The sequence below is a fragment of the Lathamus discolor genome, chromosome 1 (assembly GCF_037157495.1).
Source record: "Lathamus discolor isolate bLatDis1 chromosome 1, bLatDis1.hap1, whole genome shotgun sequence".
Taxonomy (NCBI): domain Eukaryota; kingdom Metazoa; phylum Chordata; class Aves; order Psittaciformes; family Psittacidae; genus Lathamus; species Lathamus discolor.
Window position 1 is genome coordinate 117806877 of NC_088884.1, and position 22196 is coordinate 117829072.

A 22196-nucleotide genomic window follows, 5' to 3' on the forward strand; every position below is an offset into this window, starting at 1 on the left:
TGGAAATTCAATCAATCATAATTTAATTCACACAGCAAAAGTCTTCATATATATGTCCACCAAAATGTTTAACACACCAAAGGCAAGAGAAGACTACTGAAAAATGATTGCCACCGTTCTCTGAATACGTATTTACACATATAAGAATACACAGAAAAATATACCTCCTGCCTTTGCATCCTGCCTGACATTGTCAATGTCACAGAATCTTAGAATGGCTAGGGCTGGAAAGGACCTTAAGACTATCTAGTTCCAACCCCCTGCCAGTGCTATGCATTGTTTTAACAAGGAGCTTCCAGCAGCCCTACAAGCCTCATGTCCACAGGGTTCTGTAGACAAAGCTGTTCTGCAAGCCTAAAATTTTAATTAACAAACATCTCCTTAGAAGATATAAAGAAACATGACAAATATCACAGTGCTATCACACTAAATAACAAGTCCATTAATGCTTTACAAATACAGCTTTTGACAAAGTCTAGGAATGATAAATCCTCATAGTAAGAACTTCTTCCAAACAAGTCAAACGCCATATCCAGGTGCTGCTCCTTCAATTCACAGTTTACAGGAACACCTCTTCCCAGCATTATTTGCTCCCCAAGAGAATCCTTCACTAATACAGATTAAAACTTTAGCCTAGCTTCCTCTTGCAATGACAACTGCTTAGCATGTACTGGCTGTATGTTTGGTAATGTATAAACCACAGAATCCCTGCTGCTCTAAGTTTACCAATGAAAGAAGACCAGCACAGTGCAAACAGGATGCATGTATATGTAAATATAAGTGGTTATCAGCTTGGTTCCTGGAAGCATGTTAACTAGGATTCTTCTTTCCTAACTTTATAATCTAATAATCAAGTATCTGGTCTAAGCTCATTTTTGTAATCGATACAAAATCTCAGTGAATACATGCACTCAAGTGCAGTAAAGACAGGGTAGAAACCAGTAAATTGGGATTATTAAGAGAAAAATATGACAAGAGATACTGTCCTGGGTTCAGCAGTAGCAGTCATTTTTTCTCCTTAGTAGCTGGTGCAGTGCTGTGTTTTTGACTTTCGGCCTTGGAACAGTGCTGATAACACCGATGTTTTTAGTTACAGAAGTGGGGGAGTGAGCAAGCGGGCTGCATGGGTCTGAGTTACTGACTGCACTTAAACCACAACAGTAACAAAGACTTGTTTTCTTATTTTTGCTTTAAAGCACAACTGACCAAGAGTTAGGGCACACCAAAACTTTCGTTATGTTCTATGGCATACAGCAACTTCTTCTTGAGTATTTTTTTATTGCTGTATCTGGGGAGGAACAAAATGTGGTGGCAAGTATTGGCACCAAGATGGAGCTCATCTGGATTTTCTACTTGAGGATCTACAATACGAAAGTTAAAATGTTCCAGTCCATATGCAGGGATTCGATCAGATCCTGACAAAAAAACTGAAGGGGAAAAACAAAAACAAGTTAGCAAATTAAAAACAGAACAACCCCCAGCAAGACAATGCTATCATAGGATGAAAGTCATAGGGGAAAATTAATGTTAAAATACAGCTATTTCCATAAGCTAATTATCTGCTTTGCTGAATTTGTACCTCTTGCTAATAATAATTACAAACCCTCTTCTACTTACATAGATTTTGTGCATGAGAAAAGCCATGCTAGACTTGACCTTCTACATTTAAAAAGGATGAGCTAGCTTCTGCAGTCCTTTGAGAAAGCTAAACTGCTTAAATCAACACAGGCTGCTCACACAAGCTGAGGCCTCTGACCAACAGCTGATAACCATGAAAGTAAGGGATAAAGGAATTGCAAGGTTCAAAGTGGTCAGATGCACTCAGGCAAGCCTCAGGGGTTGTGAGGAGGGTCACAGCTGCACCTGTGCAATTCTTTTTGTCACTTTTTTGTGGCTTTCACTAGGAAATGTGGCAGGGGGTGGGGAAAATGTCAAAAAGCCATAGGGAACTATAGTAGTCTTCATGGGTGAGCATCTAAAATGTGTATCATGGGGGAGAGAAAAAGGCTAGGAAAAGTTTAAAATGCCTGATATATTACCAAGAAACATTTTCTTTTTTTCTTCTGGGAGTTTGTGAAACACAATCCAAAAATTCCTGATGGTTTTATCTAAGCTTTTATACCATCTGTATATCACGCTCTGTCAAAGAGATAAAAATAAAACAAGCCCATTAATCCCATCTCCATTTTTATTTAAAGCAACAACAGTTTACCCAATAAATTTTATAACTGTTTGCACATACTCAAGTCCTCTTAACCTCTGGAATCTCCTTGTTCATTTGTTTTTCAAAGATTCATATGGCAATCCTTGAGCTTCAGCTTGATTTTTAGTCTCCTTTATTCTTGTACCTGATTTACATTAAAACCAGACTCAAAACAACAACAAAAATCAAATACAGAGAAAGTCCCTTGCGCTTCTGTTTTTGTGTTCATGGCCTATGCGCTCAATGAAAGAGCAGGTCAGAAGGAGTTTATGCTCAGCAGATACAGCACAAGTATACTGTGCTTGTATCCAGTACCTTTTCCAGCAGATGCCAGTCACATTCTGTATGTCCCTGGAGAACAGTCTGGAGCTCTGCAGGGAGAAACATCTTCCACTTTCTACCTGGGCAGCCTCTTAAAAACCCTCGCATGAAGTCCTCAAATGGTTTCCATATCGATTCATTTAACACATAATTCACATACAAGTCAACAAATTCTTTCCTGCAAAGATATTTTGAATGAAACAAGCAATGCAATAGGTGAGGTTTTAAAAGGAAAGTTACATGGTACTTTGTTCCTTATTCCTTTATTCTGTATGACCTGCTCTACTGAAAAGACAGTCTTTACTGACAGCACTCATCACTGCCAATTATTTATTCACTGAATAGGCTGGGAGGATCATCACAAATAAAAGATTGCTGGCCACCATGGATTCATTTTGATCATACTCTTTGTACTTCAAGTGAACACTCCAGTGAAATCCTACCAGACACTTCACTATTGCGATGGAATCTAGCAGACCTAATTGGTGTAAATTCAGCAAAACTCCCAGTAAATGGCCAAGAATTACCCTGAAATCAAAACAGATATTTGCACATCTGCTAAGCAGTACAGTTTCACTCTTCTCTCTGTGATGGGGATTTGTTTAGTGACTTTGCACATGTAAAATCAATGTAAATTCACATGTAAAATCAGTGTAAACACTATACTTCAAGCTTCATAACAGACCTTTCATGCACCCCTCAGATGGGTCCCCAGATCATGTGCACAACCCAGGCCACAGAATTTCTCTCTGTCCCCTGTGCTGAGGTTCATACTGACACAATACCTTATTGACAAGTTGCTTCTTTTCTGTTATACAAGACACTTCCCATATATATAACTAAGCAAGAAACATTTTGCTCATTAAAAAAAAAAAACACCTTACAGAGGTGTATTTAGCTGGATTTCACAGACAAGCTGTCCGCTTTTCCCTGAAAAAAATGCAGTTCAGGGATATTTTATACATTTGATAGGAGTTTCCCTGATAAGGACTGGCACCTTTATCAGTACAGATGCCAGGATGTCCAAGGATCCCCTTCTTGTCCAATCTACTTGCACAAACTGCCAATGTCTGGCACATATGCAGTCCATACAGTAAGAACCAAAAGCATACAACCTACTGGACCAATATCAATGGCACAATGCTGACATTCAGTATTTTCTAAGAGTATATGGGGATGGGTATAGATATGGTATTTTACACAATCATAACAAGACAACAGGATAAAGAAAAATGAAACCAACCTGTTATCCCTAGTGACAGGGATGTTGGCACCATTATTTTTAAGTTCAACAACACCCATGGAACCTCCTTCTTCCATTACCTACACAAATAAACAAAAACACTAGATGCTATATCTATGTATGACAGACACATACGTGCTATAGCTATCATTCTTTCTTTCTGCAGGGCCTGACACAGCATCCTTGCTAGTTGGAGTTTACAGACAAGTTGTGTCATTTGCAGTGGATGCTGTCATGCCCAAGTACATGCATGGTAGGTCTGAATGGTACAATAATGTCTTACCGTGAAGTTCATGTCCAGGCTTTCAAGGACATGATCACATTCTTCATGCAAAATTCCTTGAAGACTCCTTTCAAAAAACAGAGGGGAAAAAAGAGAAGATACGTGAGCATTCAATGCACTTTAAAATTCCACTGAAAACCATCCTTTGACAAGTAGTATTTAAACGTAGACACATACAGAACACCTATACTCACACAGAACCTTCATATATGGCCCTAAACTGATCTATACTCATGTCCCGCTACTGCCAGGAGCTAAGGGCAAATGCCTTCACTGCAAAGGATGCCAAGCAAGTCTGTCCTCATGCCCTGTGAAGGTAACTTTAAACAAAGTTCAGTGGGAAGTGGGCTTGGACCACAGCCTTGCTATTCCAGATATCACCTAGTGAGGAATTGAGGACCAGCGGGATGATCTGAGAGAACTGTTCTGGGCTGCATCACCTCCCAGAGTACTATAGGCCACTTGATGTTTCAGTCCACTGAGGACATTTTTTCACCTCAATACAGTCACTGGCTCGTGGGATGGGGTCCTCATCTTGTCAGCTGCTGACAGCACTTCTTCAGGAAGCTAGACTTCAGGGGCTAGAGCTTTATGCTGGTGGCAGCAGCACCTCTCCCTGCTGTAGCTGAGATCTCCTTTCTCAGCACATGGCAACTGTGCATGCAGGTCCTCAGATGTGGCACAGCTGCAGCAGACAGTAATACTGTGCTTGTGCACAGCAACATTGTGGGAAATTATAATTAGCAAGTCAGAGAAAAATCCAGCATTAGCAATGGGGTGCTTAGTTCTTCCAAGCTGAAACTACAGCTCAAAGTGGTCTGAATTACACGTTCACATGGAGCAGAAATCTGACCCCTCCTAAGCATGGCTTTTTATTTTGGCAACGACAGCCTCTGTTTGACAGCGACATCCATGCCCAGGACAAGGAGCGCCTTGGAAACCTGTGGCAACGTCAAATGTAGCTACCACGGGCTCCCTGACCACGGCCCTCGGCATCTCCGTGCACACACCCAAGCCAGGAGACCCGCCTGGGCCTCAGCACCCCGCAAGCGCTGGGGCCGCCCCGGCCCGTACCGGCCCACATCTGGCAGCAGCTCCTCCAGGTCCTCCAGGGTGGGTGCCAGGCCCAGCAGCTTTTTGTAGAGAGCCCGGGGGAAGGCGAAGGGCGCAATGCACCCGTTATACAGGGCCATCCCGCACAGCGTCCCGATCCGGAAGAACACGTCCTCACAGCCCGGCGCCTGCTTAAACACAAGCACACAAAGAAAGCCGTGCCTGCCCCGTCCCAGGAGCAGGCTCCCCGCACCCCCCAGGCCGGCCCCTCACCTGGCTGGGGAACCACATGAAGCCAGAGGGGACGCGGCGGAAGGCCGCGGTGACGGGCTGGCAGAGAGTCCTGACGGCCACGCTGAAGAGCTCCTGGCACGGCCCGCCTTCGTCCACGCCCTCCTCGTCGAGGAACGACACCTGCGAGCACCGAGACACCCATCGCGCCGGGGACAACGGCCCGCCGCTCCACGGAACCCGTGTGCGCGCACCCAGCGCAGCCGGGCCGGCGGCCGGCGCACCGGAAGCGGCGCGGCTCGGGGAGCGGCCATGCTGCGCTGCGGCGGGCGCGGCGCGGCTGTGGTGCGGCGGTGGGCGGCAGCGGGCGGGCGCGCTGCGAGCGGCGGGCACGGGCAGCAGCGGGATCCGGGCAAGGGCCGGGGCTCAGGGCGGCCGCAGCCGCTGGAGCCGTCGCTGTTGGGCTTCCTGGTGTGCCCGCTCTCCAAGCGGCCGCTGAGGTGAGGGGAAGGGAAAAGGAATGGGAAAGGAAAAGGGAAAGGGAAGGCGAATGGGAAGGGGAAAAGGAAAGAAAATGGGAAGAGAAAGCTCGGTCGCGCTCTCGCTGCCTGCCCCAGGCCTGCTGCTGCCCCAAGTCGAGTGAGAGGGGCTGCCAGAGGGTACACCCAGGTTACTCACTCCAGCTGTTCTCTTGCTTCCCCCCGACTTGCCTGGCCAGGTACGAAGAAGCTACCAACGAGCTCATTAACGAGGAGCTGGGCATTGCGTACCCCATCATCGATGGCATCCCCAACATGATCCCAGAGGCTGCCAGGATGATTCAGAAGAAGCCCCCAGCTGAGGACTTGAAGCAGGGCTGAGGACCCCCCCAGCCACCGACCGCAGTGAAGTGGTGCTGATGGCCGGAGGAGGCATGCTCCCCTCCCTGCCCACGCTCACCGTGCTTGTGCCCCTGCTGTCCCTAGCCGGCTTGTTTTACTCAGCCAGCGTGGATGAGACCTTCCCACAGGGCTGCACCAGCACAAACAGCTTATGTTTCTACAGCCTCCTCCTTCCTATTACAATACCAGTTTATGTGTTCTTCCACCTGTGGACCTGGATGGGGATTAAGCTTTTTAGGCACAACTAGTGCAATGCATTTGCTAACTCCTGGGCTTCCGTAAAGTGGCATAGTTTATTTAATCTCATCTGGTATTGCAGTTGGTTTGAGAGAGTCTCCTTTTGAAACTAGTGACTGTCATCATTTTCCTAGTACTCTCTGGAACTATGAAGACCTCTGCAGCAGCCTAGTATTTAATTACTGCTAAGGCAGATAAAGAGTAACAAGAAGCACTAATTACTTCTAGTGTATCCCATGAAGTGTTATGTATTTGTGGTGGCACTAATGAAAGTCTTCTATGTAGTGATGTTTTTTAAAAGGAAGAACTGTACCCTGACTGAAATAAATATTAAACAGTGATAACAAGCAGCAGTATGAATCTTCTCTCTCTAAATTAAAAGCGTTGGTTTGGTTTTGAACTGATGCGTGTATCGAAATGCATTTGTCTCACTCTCAGAAGAACATAAATTGGGCTGATGTTTAATAACAAAATTATCAAGATTAACAAGTATCTCTTGGTAGGATACTAATAATGCAGTCAAATTGGTAAAGCCACTTCTGGCCAAATGATGCTGTGGTGCACAGCGTGAAAGGCAGTGCCCACAAGAGGTGTATTCAAAGGCTAAGTGCAGCACTTCGTTGGTTCACCTTGTACTATCGGTGGAGAGAAACTCTGGGCCTAGAGGGCAGCACAGGGCACAAGCCTTGTTGCCTCTGTAAATAAATGCCTCCTACAGCTGATACAGTGATGAAGGGGGAAGGAAAAGAAGCTGTAGGAGCCATTGTGCATCTTCTCTTTAAGTGTACAGGAAGGAAAAGCTCTGATAGTTCTGGTTGGCAAGAAGGCTCACTTGGAAAGAACCAGAAGTGGGTAACAGGGCAGTGAGGTTAGCAGTTTCTGCTGCAAAGGTGTGCCAGACTGATTGCCCTTGTGCTAATGACTGACTGTCACTCACATGGTCTCTGTGCGGAGCTTTGCCCTGGGGCAGGTGCTCTCTTCCCACCCCAGGGCTAGCATTGCGATGCCTGCAGAAAACACAGCTGCCAGAACCTTTGGGTTTGCATGGAAATCGCAAACTAAAGCTACATGGAGAACAGTAGCATTATACTCAGCTTTTCATCTCTCTGGCTGGCACTCTCCTTCCTTTCCCTTCGGACAGCATCTCCATGAGAGAAATGGTTTCTGTGGTTGGGTGGTTTGCTGGCCTCTAAGGCTGACTCCCCAGCCACCAGGCTTTTCACATACAGCAAACTGGCCTTTAAAGTAACAGACTTCGACAATTGCCAGTTTCATGAGCAATCCTATTACCTCAAAGTAACCTCCTGGTAAATAGCACTGCCACTTGTATTTAACCCACACCAACAACACTTGATGGCTACCTGGAATAAGTATGTATGATACTGTCCTCCAGCTTTATGTCCCCTGTGGAACATGTTTCTATAATAATGTGATGAGTAGTTTTGTATGCTCAGCAACTACTAAAATCCTTCTACCAATACTTCAGTAACACTGAAAACCAAAGAACACTGCAGCTAACAAACCATACAATTTGGTCTCTTACCTCTAAGATCTTCCTGAATTGCTGGGTTGGTGCGTTATTTAAATGGGTCCATATGTCTTGCAGAAGGCATTGTCTTCTGACTGGAAAAACCCACTTTTCATTGCCGTTTTCTATTATGCGTTTCTGAAGATTGAAGTAACAGTCTGTTAGCAGTGTATCAATGTGTGTATTTCTTCTAAGTTATAAAAAAACCGCCAGTACTTACCTCTGTAAAGATGCTGGACAGAGCGTTGCGTTCTGTTAAATGAATATCAATCTTGTCTTGCATGTCAAAGACACATGGATATTGAGTCAGCTTCCATAGGGCCATCTGAAATGAAAAGGAAGAAAGGAAAGGATATGTCGATCTTCTCTTGCAAAATCAGAGTTCAGGGTACATGTGCAGACTGAACTGCCAGCCTGTACTCTGGCCAGCTCCTGTGTCTGAAACATGCCCTAGTTGTGTACACAAAACCTACACCAACAGAGACACACTTTCTGAACGCAGCTTCTAAGTGCTTCTGTGAGTGGGAAACCCTGACGGGAACAACTAAACGGTCTGTGCAGGCAGACGTTTGTGTTACAGTGTCCCAGGAATGAAACAGAGTGATTTAAATAGCATCTTCCATAATTCAGCGAAACCAAAATAGGCAGTAAAAGTGTCCTGGATACCCATGTTCATGGAGTGTTACACCTCCAGTGTGATAAGGCAGTGACTTCAAGTAATGTCCTGTGGCTTTTGATTTTGTACTGTTTCTCAAACCTCCTCCTCTCCTCTGGTTAATTGGTATGAAGTTGGTAATTAGCAAATGAAAGCTTATGAAAGAATGAGGCAGTGTGCCCTGCAAATTTCAGCCAAGTTGCCAGAAAAGTGCATTTTTTGCCTACGGAAGCCCCTACTATCCACGTTTCCGTTTCTTGCTGCTTCCTGTGATACAGCAACTAATTTAAACAAAACAGAAAAAAGTGGTTTGTGCTGCTGGCAAGATTTTATACTTACTTTTTTCATATTAAAGGACCAATACACTATGATAATCAATTTCACCTGAGGCACATAGAAGTTGTTTTCTTGTACTCTGAAGCCAGTTCTGGAGTTCACCTGCATTGACACACACAATAGGAAGAGGGGCATCAGCAGATTGAGTGATGTGTCTGTGTGGCAGGACAGGACTGAGGAGTAACAGGGCTTTTTCTGCAAACAGAGCTCTGAGACCCTGCGCAGAAGTGGAAGGACAGAAGTGCTACAAGAAGCACAGTGCTCAACAGTGAGTCGTCTCAGAAAGTCATGTATAAACTAGCAGGAAAGCATTTTCATTTACAACTAAGATCCCTTAACAGGGCTCCACCAGAAAGGTATGTTTCACTCTGAGTATCTTTCATGTTGCAGGACAATCTGAAGTTCCCTATTCACGTTCAGACTTGTTGTCTGGCAAAGACACAGTTTGGTGGCGGACAGTGAACATGTGAAGTTCCAAAGGATGCAACCACTTACAGAGAAGTAGGCCTGCAGCACTTGGTGTTTATTTATCTGTATAAATACAGGTTCAAGAGCCTAAATTTTGAGGCCCAAATCTGCATTCTCAGCCAAAAGGATATTCAATTCTGAACAAAATTTAACGACTCTCTCTGATTCATCCTAATCACCACGTGCCAGTAAAGGGTGGCTGCAAAGAAGATGGAGACTCCCTTTTTACAGGGAGTGTCATGGAGAAGATGAGGGGTAATGGGCACAAGTTACTGCTGGGGAGATTACGACTGGACATGATGAAAATCTTCACAATGAGAACAATCAACCACTGGAATAATCTCCCCAGGGAAGTGGTGGATTCCCCAACACTGGGCACTTTTAAGATTCAGCTGGACAGGGTGCTGGGACAGCTGGTCCAACCTTTCTTGGAAAAACATGACCTAGACTAGGTGATCCTTGAGGTCCCTTCCAACCTGATACTCTACGATTCTATGAAGTGCCTGCCTGAGCTCTTGACTTTCCTAAACTTTGAACACCTCAGCAGGAGAAAGGGTGTTTGTCCATAAGAATACAGTTGCTGCCCCCTTTCTTCCCATTGTTCAAATGCAGCTAAAGATGATCTAATTCTGCTGTCCCAGAAAATCTCTTAAGTAACAGGCTTTTAAAGCATCACACAGTGTTGCTGTGGCAGCCACGATGTGCCAAGCAGGTGGGCTGCCTTTTAAATGCTGTCAGCAGTTACTGGGGTGAGGGATCTCAGCAGCAGAGAGGAGAATGGGCATGCTACGTAATGGACACCACATCCATAGCTCTGTACACACACCAATGCATGCACTTCTCACACCACAGGAAGCACACACACACCCCCACCACTTGAGCATACTTCAGGCTCTTAATTTCCGCAGAGGGTCAGCCAGACACAACTCAAGAGCACAATTCCTTCAAAGCTATGCTGCTCTAGAGCCAAAGAGATTCCTGAAGCAGTGTCAGATGAGAAGGCCCCATCTTCCCTTGTAAGAAGGAAACACAGAAAATTCAACAAGTAAAAAGGATTAAAACATTCTGACTTGCACTGATACTCATCTAATCAGGATCCAAACACTTTCTTACCTGGTAAAGAATCTGCAGTATTTGCAGAGTCGCTGTTTCATGTGGGTGCAGAGTGAAGGGGTCTCTTTGGACATGCATGAGTTCTATCATAAGCCAAGACAGGTTTTTCTGGGAAACCCTCTGATATAGAATGACCAGCTCCTTTAAAAACGATGTTTCTAGACTTGACCACAGGCATTCTGTAAAGAAAACTGCTAGTGAAGTATCTGTAACAGGTAAATGCAAATAACTGCAATTTCTGGATGAAGCCGCATTTTCTCTGTTTATCAAATGACCTAAACCAAAAAAAGTGCTGAATTTTGCACTACAAAAATTAGCAAGGCTCAGACTGAGGGTTTGGGGGTTTTTTCATGTGTCTTGTTGCATGTTTCTGTTTCTACCAAGAGCATTTCTTTCAGGCTGAACTCTGGAACAAATTAGCGATACTGACTCTTGCTGCTCATCCAAAAATGACCAGGCATTCAAATCGTTCAGTCCTATCATCGTAAACTCCTACCAAGAGTTTGCAGGTCCTTTGACTGGAGCTTTGTGATGGCTTGTGCTAAAAGATTGAGAGAACGGTAAGAGCTGTCGTCCTGTCCCTGCAGAAGGAAAGGCAAGATCAAGTAGACTCTGAAATTTTCAGGTGAGACGGGAGAGGAAGACAATGACGGCAGTAACTTCTCAATCTCCTTTTTCACCTTCAGAGGAAAAAAACAACAACAAAAGAGAGAAGCGTTAAAAATGCGGTTATGTTTTGCCAAAATCATTTATGAATTAGTTTGGCATGAAATTCCCAAGTTTCATGCACAAATGCAGAGCTCTGCATAGTGAGAATCCTTATCCCAAATCCTTACCTCCTGGAAGATGTTTGGCTTCTTGCTGATCTTCTCGTAAAAACATTGCACTCGTGACATGTCTACACCTGAGACTCCTTTGGAAGTTTTGAAATGTTTGTCTCTATCACAAAGATAAGAAGAGAACACCAAATGATGTGAGAAGCTGGTTTCTGTTGCTGACTGAATAATGAAGCATCCTACCATCAGAGAATACTTCGACAGTTCAGTCCCAAATCCATTGGGTGTAATTTCATCTGTTCTAAGAAGATATTCTTGCTCTGGTGTGACCTGATTAATATCCTGTCTTGTGTGGCTGCACACTGTTAATGGTAGGCTTCCTGTATTTCACCCCAAAATGACTTGCACTTGAATGAGAGAACAAGCTTTTATGGATCCTTTGGGAACTGTAAAATTGCCTAAAGGTATTATCATCATCTCAAAAATTGTCAAGATAGGATAATCTGCTGGAATGTTAGCTTCTGTAGCAGATTTCAATAGAACTGGGAGGATAAACCCCTTAATTTTAGCTTTGGCTTTGAATAAATACAGACTCGCTTCTTCCAAATTCAGATACGACTGATCTTCTCTACATACAAGGCCTAGAATAACACTTTCTGATTAGTTTACATGCAGCCAATATGTTCTGTTGCATCTAAGTCAGTGCACACTACCTTTTCTCCAGGAAGCTTCCATTAATGCAAGCTTCAGATGAAAAGATCGCGTTGATATTCCTGAGAGTGGAAAACAAACCAAAGTTAATCCCTTCAACTTCCGGCTTTTGATTCTGAAAGAACAAGAAACGTGTGTACGAGTGTGTCTGCACCTGACCACACAGGACTTTTCCTAGCTCCGCTTTTCTTAGACTGTATTGCAGAAGATATGAGTGATCTTCAGCAAGCCACCTTTGCTCTCCTGGGCCTTGTAAGGGAACCTGCTCAAGGGCCCCACGGCAGCCTGTGTTGCATGCTGGCGGGTGTTATGATGGGGCTATCTTTTCCTGACATTGGGACATTACCTGGTTTTGTTTGTTATACACAATAAAAGGCACTGCGGCATGGGAGGAACCCCTCCACAAAGGGGATCTTTGTAGCACAGTGGGGGAAAATCCATCACGGTATGCATTTGCAGGGTGTCCAGCATCTGAAGAGATGTTAGACTTACCCACTACCTGTATTCCTAGTTCTATTCTTGTTAAAGCAGCTCTTTCATCAAGTGATTTGCTGTCAGGCCCTTCCACTGAGATCTGGAATGAACCCTCTCTCTCTCCTTCTCAACAACCACTTTCCATATGATCCAAACCATACTAGGAGTGGTCAGGGAAACAGTTTAGATCCAAAGATCCAGGATTTTTAAATGCCCAGCATCAGCAGCTGTAGCCAGACTTGTCCAAACAAAATAACCTCCCATGTAAGATCTGAAAGAAAGACTACGTAATCATGATTGTCAGCCATAAGTATAAGGCTTCCCACAATCGTACATACTCAGTGCTTTTGAAAATGGGCAACTAAAGAAGGGATCACTAATTTTAAAAGCTGTCACACACAAAACATCCCATTTAGGGTACTCTGGGTTACAATTCTTGCACAAGGCCTTGGTCTGCAGACCCAATCTTTCACTGATTTAACTTGTCAGTTTTCTTCATGAACTTCACCATTCCCTGCAAGAGGAGGACAGGCTTCTGAAGCCAGGCAGTAAGTCCTCTCTGTTCCTGCAGAAGGGTTATTGAAGGGCTGTTGCTTATCAACATCTGATTTTCCTGTGTAAAACCTAGATAAGAAATGCTGCTACAAGATCTTGTCTCAGCTAAATTCTTGAACAGCAGTTCCTACAACGGTTTCCAAAGAACAGTAATTTTTAGGGGAAAATCACATATTAGGGAAAAAACAACACAAAACAAAACCAACACCAGGCTTCTGACTTACTGTTTTATACTCTCCCACTGTTGCGGACTGGAATTAGAAATCCATTCATTCACATCTGTATCCTTCAGAGTGGCAATTCCATCCAGATGGGTATTCTGTGGGAGATGCATGGAAATATTGACAAGTTTACAGGTCTAGCAGATGGGATTCTTTTTTTGAAGCCAATCATTACAAGAAGATTTCAGCCTAAGTTTGAACGAATTAATGGTCATCCAGCATGAACGAGATACATTCAACACAGAACATAATATATAACATATAACATACAATGTATAATAAAAATATAATAGATATTATATAATATAGAATGTCTATAACAGATATATAATTGCAATACAAGTTGGTTTCTGGGTAAGCATGGAAAGAACTGCATGAGATGTCTATATGAACTTGGAGTGCTAAAAGCAGGATGGAAAATCCAAATGTTTCCAACAGTAATATGAACAATGGTAAAGTTAGAAACCATGATCGAAGATGCCTATACCTGGTCCTCCTTGTAAAGGACAATACTTTGGTTTCCTCCTGCAGTAATTTCAATCGCCTTTTGTGATGTGCTGTTTTCTGTGAAAGAATAAAATAGATTTTCTAAGGAAGTTTTGAAGAGAGAGTCATTATCATCAGAGAGTTCGGTGCACTGAAACTAGTATAGATTGTACACATCTGTAATCATCATTACCCTGGCAGGATTTTCCAGTATTCACTGGTATCTTGATGGGAAGTGGTATCAACTGGTTAGGCTCTATCTCATCTTCCAGCTGTCCTTCACCAGAACCAAATGAATAGACTTTGTCCAAGGAGGGGACATAGACCAGGGTGTGCTGTCTGCTCAGGAAAAGAAAAATGGTCATAATGAGCTAATACCACTGGGCTAGTCACAACAAAATGTTCTGCTAGTCAGGGTGGATAGCTGAGGTTTGCCTTTCAAAGTCCTAACGTCCAGGCATAGGATCTCTTTAACTAAAGTCTTAGGACACTTCCTTACATAAACACTCAGCAACAGAGAAACATATAGACTCAGATTTCCTATACTATCCACTAATGTTTGCGATTTACCCTGGTTTCAGACACAAAAATAAAGTGCTATGCGTTGCTAGCTTCATGCCCTCCTGTTTTTAAAAGCTCACCTTCTATGATGCTGAGCCTGATACAAAGCCCAAGGAAGCTGACAGGAAACCTTTCCTGGCCTAATTCCAGAAAGGCAGAATGAAATCGGAGAATTATCACCACTCTTCGGTTCTTTCTAAGGACCCCCAGTTTGTCAAAGTGGATGGGAATTCAGTGACTTTCCCAATGCGGGCTTTTAACAGTCTTTAATTCTTTCCTGTTAGGTTGATGAGGCACTGGAATGGGTTGTCCAGGGAGGTTGTGAGTGCTCCATCACTGGCGGTGTTCAAGGCCAGGTTGGATGAAGCCTTGCGTGGGATGGTTTAGTGAGAGGTGTCCCTGCCCATGGCAGGGGGGTTGAAACTGGATGATCTTGAGGTCCTTTCCAACCCTAACCATTCTATGATTCTATGATTTTGCCTTTCGGAGCCCAGCACACCCTTTGTTTCTTAAAAGAGAAAAAAACCAAAAGCTTCTAGTGGCTTTTGCAGCTCTCTCCCTTTGCTTGGCATGGGCTGAGGGTTCTGCTTTCACTGGGGTGATGGCAGGAGGGTGGCTTACTCTTGAAAAATGGACAGTATTCTGACAGTGCTGACCTACCGGGACACAGGGATTTGAACGTTCTGGTGCCTCCCTCCCTACTTCCCTTCAGTGATTCCTCTAAGACCCTGACCTCAGAAGGCACATTATTGGTACTTTCCTACCTTCCACAGGCAACCTGCGAAACTCTTGCTCCCCACAGCTCAGCCACCACACGAGGCGTGAGTTCATTACGAGTGGCGTTATGACCGAGCTGGCCAGCCCCTCCTGCTCCAAAGGTGCACACCAACCCGTCCTTGAAGATGAAGAAACAACCAACACAAGATGAAGAAACAACAGGATCACTACATTATTAAAGGCATCCAAATGGTCACCACCAAGAGTGTAAACAAGACGCAGTATGCCATATGGTAGAGTTCACTTTGCATCAAGCCTAATCATACACTGCAATATCCAAATCATTTAGCTCCTGAGAAAGGCAATTTTTAACTCCTGAGAATAGCTTCCTCCTATTGGTGAAGAATTTTACACGTATGAGTAAGCCCTACTGAATTAGCTACTGTGCACATGTTCTGAAGTCCCCAGTATGCTATCAGAAAGAAAGTATTTTCAAAAAGTACTGCGGTTGAACTGCACCTCTTTGCCCCGGGATTCCCATTCACCATGTTTGCATGCAGGTAAGGGAAGTCTGAGAAAAGGCCAGTTTTCCCAATAGCTTAGTAAGCATCCCCTGGGGATCGTCTTCAGACTCAGATGGAAGCAGGTCCGAGTGCCTGCTATCCTAATTGCTAAATGCCATTGCTATCCTAATTCCTAAATGCCATCCTAATTTCCCCGTGCTGACTTTTAGCAGTGTATCTTTTCTTGCAGGGTGAGGTCTCAGATGCTGACTTCAGACTCACCTTGGAGAGGGCTGCAGTATGATCTGCCCCACACGAGATAAATACAGCTTTCCAGTGCTCTAATGCTCTGACATACGATGGACAGTCCCTATCTGGAAAGAAGATAGCACTGATAAAGTGAAAGAGTACTGGGGGGAATCTCAGCACAAAGAAAGATTTAGAAAATGGGGGGGGGGGGGGGTTAGGGGTCTTCAGTGGTCTCTTACAGCAATTCATGTATTTACCACTTGGGTTTGGGTTGTTTTCTGCCCTCCACTATAACACACTCTTTCTCATAATGCTCTGCCTTTTTCATAGTATTTTCATTTACTTTCGATGTGAAACAAAATGCAGCGCTTTCACATCTGCTTGCCAAAAGGTTCTTGGCTTCGAAGTATCTGACCCTCAAGGGTGTGGACTCATTCAGCTCCCTCTGACTTCAAGTTCTGTCTGGGTAGGGCAACTCTTCTAGGTTTGCAGACAGTGGGTGATTTTCATTCTTCTCTCACCAGGCGTTTACAGAGAATTAAAGAAGGCAAAGAGGGATAACAAGTAATTTATTTCATGCAGGACTACCTGGAGAGAGAATGGGAGTGGAAAGAGACCTGAGACATATGGTTGTAAGAGCCCACACTATCCAGCTGGCCACATAAAATGATTGAGTTGGAAGTTCTCTTGTAGAAACATAGCCCCTAAATCCCTTGTCGCTGGTTGCCTTTCCTGGTCAGGAAATATAGAACTAATCCAGATATACTTTCGTCAAAAGACTTTGCTGTTCATGCTTCTCCAAAGGGGCCTGACAGCCCTGAGGAGCCCCTCACTAACCAGGAGAACACCTTCCGACTACTCTCTTTCCTTACCTTGTGTGTCTCCGAGTCCCAGCTGCCCAAAATCATTCTTCCCCCAGGAGTACACAGCTCCAGAGAGTGACACGGCAGCGCTGTGAGCTCCTCCAGCAGCAATCTGAGCGAGCGGGATGCCCTTTAGTCTTTCCACCAGCTGCGGCTGAGGGGTGAGCTTGGCTTGGCTCCCCACTCCAAGCTGTCCATGGGTGTTCTGGCCCCACGTGAAAAGCTCTCCTCCTTCACACACACAACAAAAGAAACCAGCTCAGCCTCACCTGCTTCCCTTTAGTCTTTGCGCCTTGGGAGTGGGAGCGTGAAAAACTGTGCTGTTTCTAGGGACTTAGCTCTGAGGTGAGACCGTCATCTGTAGCCAAATCTCTGTGTTGCTTCTGACCCCTTTGGGGCAGTCCATGCTGCCGGCGTGACTCGGCACAGTAAGAATAAAGGCCGGATGTTACCACCTCTAAACCATACTTGCAAGAAGTTCCCAACCACAGAGGCGCTCCAACTTAAGAATGAACAGGTCTGGTGACAGCAGAGTGGGATGGCCACATCTGCACTTCACATCTGCTTGGAGAGAGACAGAACTGCAGGTTCTTGGGTGCTGGGAGGAAAGGGCAGCACTGGCAGCCAGTGCATCTTGTGTCCCCTGTCCACTACTCATTACTCTGTAGTGGTGTCACCAACTACTGGAGTAGCTCAAACACTCCTTTCTGAGAGCAAGTCTGCCGCAGTGTGACTCCCGTTTGGAAGAAAAGCGTGCTTGAAAGACACTACCTCTGTTTAGAGCCATGGCGTGCTGGTCCCCACATGCTATTTGAACAACATCGTAGTTTCCTAGTTCTTTCACCAGCCTATAAAAAAAAGGAAAAAACACAAACAGATAGATGCTGTGCCATGAGACGAAAGAAGAAGATTCTCTGCTCACCAAGTGCTAGCACATTTAGCATGAATTACGTGGAAAAATAGAGGTCACCTGTAAGTTGATTCACTCTGCTCTTATGCTATCCTCCTGCAGCAAGGCTAACTGATTTGATTGTGGTTTGTACCATGGGAAGCTGGAAGACAATAGGCCTCAGCCCTGGGCAAGCTAACAGAAAATCCCACAGCAAGCTGCCATGCCTGTTTTAGATGATGGTTACCCACACAGCTTAATCAGAAAGTCACAAGGTTTGGGTGTGCTTGGGTCCTTCACCCACAGTTTTCCAAGCCATGTGTAGTCTGCAAGCCACCTGCATTAATCTGGTAAGTGCTACCGATCCCTACTACATGAGATAAACCTATCTCTTGTGCATCCCAAGCAGCTCAAATCCTGGTATTATACTCAGAATCAGTGCACTTCTTGCTGGGTTAAAAAGGAAGATAGAGTCTGGGGTAATAGGAATGTGATTGTGTTCTTGTTCCCTCTCTACAACAGGCCTCAGTCTCTTGGATGTTACCTCTAGGATTAGCAAGGCACATTTTCTGTTACCATCCCTACCTCAACCCTCTGAAAGCTTCTTACCTTGTCTTAGAGCAGCCAGCTGAAGCTGCAGCCCAGTGTTCAGAGAGCTTCCCATCATGGGAGAGAACAAGCCTGTGCGTTGCGTCATGGTTTGAGCATTGCACCTTCTCCATCCTCTGCATCTGCATGTGCTCTGCACAACAAATACAGGCAGGCACGATGGTCACGCTAAGACAGCAGGCACTTCAACCATCCCCAAGATCTCTGTGTGCTACTGCTCTCACCATGAGCTTCTGCTCCTCAGGAAAAAGTGAGACTTATTTCCTCAGACCTCCTGGGGTTTCAGTGTCCTGCCCGCTGCTTGGTTTCACGCCAGCGGGCTCTCCTGGCTATCACTAAAAGACATTTATCCCTCTCTTAGGCTGCAGTGCCACCAGCTCCCAAGACGATCAGCAGAATGCTAACAGAAGCACGCACTGTTACTTTTGCCCAGCTGAGGAGTGTGCTGGGGACATAAAGCACTTCCTGAGGTATCTGACTGACCCAAGTTTGTCACAGCCTTGGGATGGGACGTCTTAAAGTCAAGAGGTTTTACAAGACACTGGGGAAGCAATGATGGAAAACTCACACGTTGACCATTTACAGCAGAAGGAAGTCCCTTCCTGTCTACAGCTGAGGGGCTGCAAGCGCTTTCCTGAGCTTGGGGCGCCAGCTCTGTTCAGTCACTCACATGTAGCCTTATGGCAGCACAAGTTTCTGAGACCCAGGACGCCCAAGTGTGAAGAGTGGTCATCATCAGAGCCTCCTCCCCTGAGTATACCGAACGCCTCAGGAGAGAGTTCACCCTTCTCACACCTCCCCAGCTTCATCCCAACGTGCAACCAGCGAGGGAAACCCATGCCCTTTCCCCAGCCTCCCGTCTGCAGCTCCCTCGGACACCTTCGGGCACTTCCCGACGGGGGCATCCCACCGCCCCCACCGCCTCCCCACCGCTCCGGCCGGCCGGTACCTCCCGTGCTCGGCGGGGGGCCGCTCGCCTGGCCCCGCCGCCTGCCCCGCCGCCGCCGTCCCGCCGCCATCCCTCGCTCGCTGAGCAGCGCCGGGGCCGCGCCGGTACAAAGCCGGGATCGCCCCGCCCCGGCGGGGAAACGGAACCGAAACCTGGCGGGTGCGCGGCAGCGGGAGGAGGAGCGCGGTCCCGCGTCCCCGGCGTCTCAAAGTCCGGAGCTCGGAAACGCCGACCGCGCTCCGCGGGGCTCCCGCCCCTCTGCTGGCTGGAGATGGGGGAAAGGGGGAAGCCGAAAGCGGGCAGGTGGGTGCCGGTGTGTTCCGGGCGGAAAAGGCACCCGTTTGACTTCATTATTCACCTGCCTGTGTCCCTCTTCATAGCCTTCTGCAAGCTCAGGAGCCCACCCCGCTGCTCCCGGCGCTGCTGCTTCGGCTGGGCGAAGGCAAGAGCAGGTGAAATGCCCGGATTAGAAATACATGGCTGAGAACATTGGGGCTGTTCAGCCTGGAGGAGAGAAGGCTGCGTGGAGACCTCGTAGCAGCCTTCCAGTACCTGAAAGGGGTCTACAAGGATGCTGGAGAGGGACTGTTCATTAGGGACTGTAGTGACAGGACCAGGGGTAATAGATTTAAACTTAAACAGAGAAAGTTCAGGTTAGGTACAAGGAAGTTCTTTACTGTGAGGGTGGTGAGGCACTGGAATCGGTTGCCCAGGGAGGTTGTGAGTGCTCCATCCCTGGCGGTGTTCAAGGCCAGGTTGGATGAAGCCTTGTGTGGGATGGTTTAGTGTGAGGTGTCCCTGTCCATGGCAGGGGGGTTGGAACTGGATGATCTTGAGGTCCTTTCCAACCCTAACTATTCTATGATACCAGCATCTAAAATCCATCTGCTTCCATTCTCACATAATCTCTCCTATTGTCTGCTAAATCCTCCCCCGCATTCAGAGGCCCTGGAACCTCCCTCCTAACCCCAGGAGAGACCACCCAGCTCTGCCTCCCCCTGCCCCGTCCTTTCTCCCTGGAATGCTGCATGCAAAGACCATCTTGATGGTGAACTAAGGGATACCCATGTGAATGATGACATGGATCAAAACGTAAAAGCATGTTCATTGTATTCCTAATAGCTTCCACTGATGAATTAAATTCAATCCACCTCAGAAAATGTTATGCTGCTGAATACTAAGCATTGATTTTGGTGCAGCACCCAAATCCCAAGAAGCACAACATGAATCTACAGACTTACATAGGCATTCACTGAAATGCTACTGAAAATTCACTGCTAAAACACCAGAAGCATTTAGTGTCATGTATTTGAATGGAGCAGCCTGCGGTGCACAAAAACACACATAGGCGCCCCTGGGGTGAAATGAAGATGATGTGTAGGAGTCACAGAGGCAAAGAAAGATGGACCTGGGGCATACAGTAATTGATTTAATATCCCCAGGGAGGAGCAAGCCAGCCTTGTCTTGCCCAGCCACCTCTCTACACACGCTGCATGGACCTGCTCTGCTTCCACAGCTCATAGGGAGGTCTGGAGACCAAGAAACGGCGAGCTAGAGTTAGGAAGAGACACTAGAGGTCCTTCTGCACCAAAGAACCAGCACCTCCTTGGGAGGAAAAACTGCTCCAAGCAGAGGAAAGGGCACTCGCCTCCTTCTTTGGCACAGAAATTGAGATTCAAAGGGAAGAAAGGAAACGCGTTGGTGTCTTTTCCTTCAGAGCTACAGTTTTCTTCCTGCCAAGCACACTGCTGACAGCAACTTCGTGTCAGAAAGGCTTGCCCTGGTAAGCTACTAAAGGTTCCTTAAACACCCTGTGGTTCTCAGCCCAGGAGGTACCAGGACTTCCAACAGCCTGACCAATAGGAATGTGGGGGCCCGTGAAGGGGATACCTGGCAACCAGGCAGAGGAAAGAGATGAACTGTGCGAAGTGGTTTTTGTAGCTCGAGCTGGGTTTGGCAGATGTGTCTGTCCACACTTCAGTCACTTCACCCCTTTTTATCACTTCCATAGTGACTTAGCCAGGCAAAAATAAAACCAACCCTCTCCCCCCCACCCCCATGTGCCAAATGCCTAGAGCATGGCATAGTGCTTGCTCATGAGGCAGCCCTTCTCCGAGGAGAAAAGCATGGAACACTTCCAGGGTGAGGGGAATGAAATCCACGCATTTATGCAGGTGCCGTGATGCCCCAGGAGGAATGTCCCATGGTGGGCAGAGAGACATGAGAAAGTATGCAGCAGAAGCCCACTCCCACAGCGGTGGCAGCTGAACAGGCATGAGCGGATCCACCCCTCCAGAGCAGATTTGGGTTCATAGAGAGCTCGCAGCCTCTCCCAACCAGGGACATGGTGACTCAGGGGCCACTCAGTAGGACTTGGATGCTGGCAGCCCATACCGGGCAGTGCTGCATCCTCCCGTTTCACAGTGAAGGGCACTGACTACCTCCATCCTTCTCCACCCCAGAGTGCCAAAGCAGTGCACGCTGGGCATTGCCTTGGCCTGGACTGCCCCACTCGAGGTGAAGTTCGCACACACCCGAGGTGAAGCCCTGCCAGGCCCGAGATGGGGAACGAGTGCAAGGGCAGAAAAGAGCACTCCGTGCCACCCCACCACGCAAGGGGTTTGCCAGCACCACGATGCTTTGGGTGTTGCTGCACTTCCAAGTCACCGTCCTGGCAGGCTCAAGCATCATCACCCAGCACTGCCTGAAGAATGTCCTCAGTTTCTGCCGGTGTCAACGTCTCCCTGTTCCTCGGGAACCATCCTGGGGCAGGTGCCACAAGCCAAGGTGAAGGCAGGCAGCGGGCAACAGCGCCGTCCCGACCGCGCACAAGGAGACCTGACAGAGCGGAGGCAGCGAGCCGCGCACGGCCGATGGCCAGCACGGGTGGAAGGACCGGCGCGATGCCGGGGCTGCGGGGCGGCCGGGCACCACACGAACGGGACGGGGCAGCGGCTTGCGGTGCGGGGAGGCCCCCCCGCCGTGGCGGGGGCCGTCACCACGGCCGGGGCCGGGCCGGGGAGGGGTTTCCCCGCCGCGGTTTACGCGCCTGCGGGGGCTGTCGGCGCCGTGCCTGTCGCC

General features: G+C 46.9%; 2 protein-coding genes across 7 annotated transcripts; one reads left to right on the forward strand and one right to left on the reverse strand.

The window, feature by feature from the left end:
• Positions 1-19233, reverse strand: LOC136020796 (probable E3 ubiquitin-protein ligase HERC4). 6 transcript variants are annotated; one of them, XM_065692306.1, is made up of 23 exons: positions 19116-19232; positions 18167-18299; positions 17440-17516; positions 16678-16899; positions 15839-15930; positions 15101-15231; positions 13969-14114; positions 13777-13853; positions 13293-13387; positions 12042-12101; positions 11389-11491; positions 11049-11232; positions 10553-10731; positions 8975-9073; positions 8201-8305; positions 7996-8118; positions 5377-5517; positions 5125-5291; positions 4051-4117; positions 3768-3847; positions 2519-2702; positions 2040-2139; positions 1-1427 (listed from the first exon to the last, which is right to left on the reverse strand). In XM_065692306.1, exons 1-23 carry the CDS (start codon positions 19183-19185, stop codon positions 1213-1215), a joined length of 2850 nt encoding a protein of 949 aa, XP_065548378.1. In that variant the 5' UTR covers positions 19186-19232; the 3' UTR covers positions 1-1212. The 6 variants fall into 6 exon arrangements, 2 of the variants coding, with proteins under 2 accessions (XP_065548378.1, XP_065548369.1); XM_065692297.1 differs by having other exon boundaries at positions 5125-5294; XR_010615490.1 differs by lacking the exon at positions 1-1427 and adding an exon at positions 2243-2348 and having other exon boundaries at positions 2050-2139; positions 5125-5294; positions 19116-19233.
• PIGY (phosphatidylinositol glycan anchor biosynthesis class Y) lies at positions 6149-6799 on the forward strand. The gene has a single exon (XM_065692360.1). The coding sequence runs from the start codon at positions 6233-6235 to the stop codon at positions 6461-6463; it is 231 nt and encodes a 76-aa protein (XP_065548432.1). The 5' UTR covers positions 6149-6232; the 3' UTR covers positions 6464-6799.
• Positions 19234-22196: the final 2963 nt, after the last annotated feature.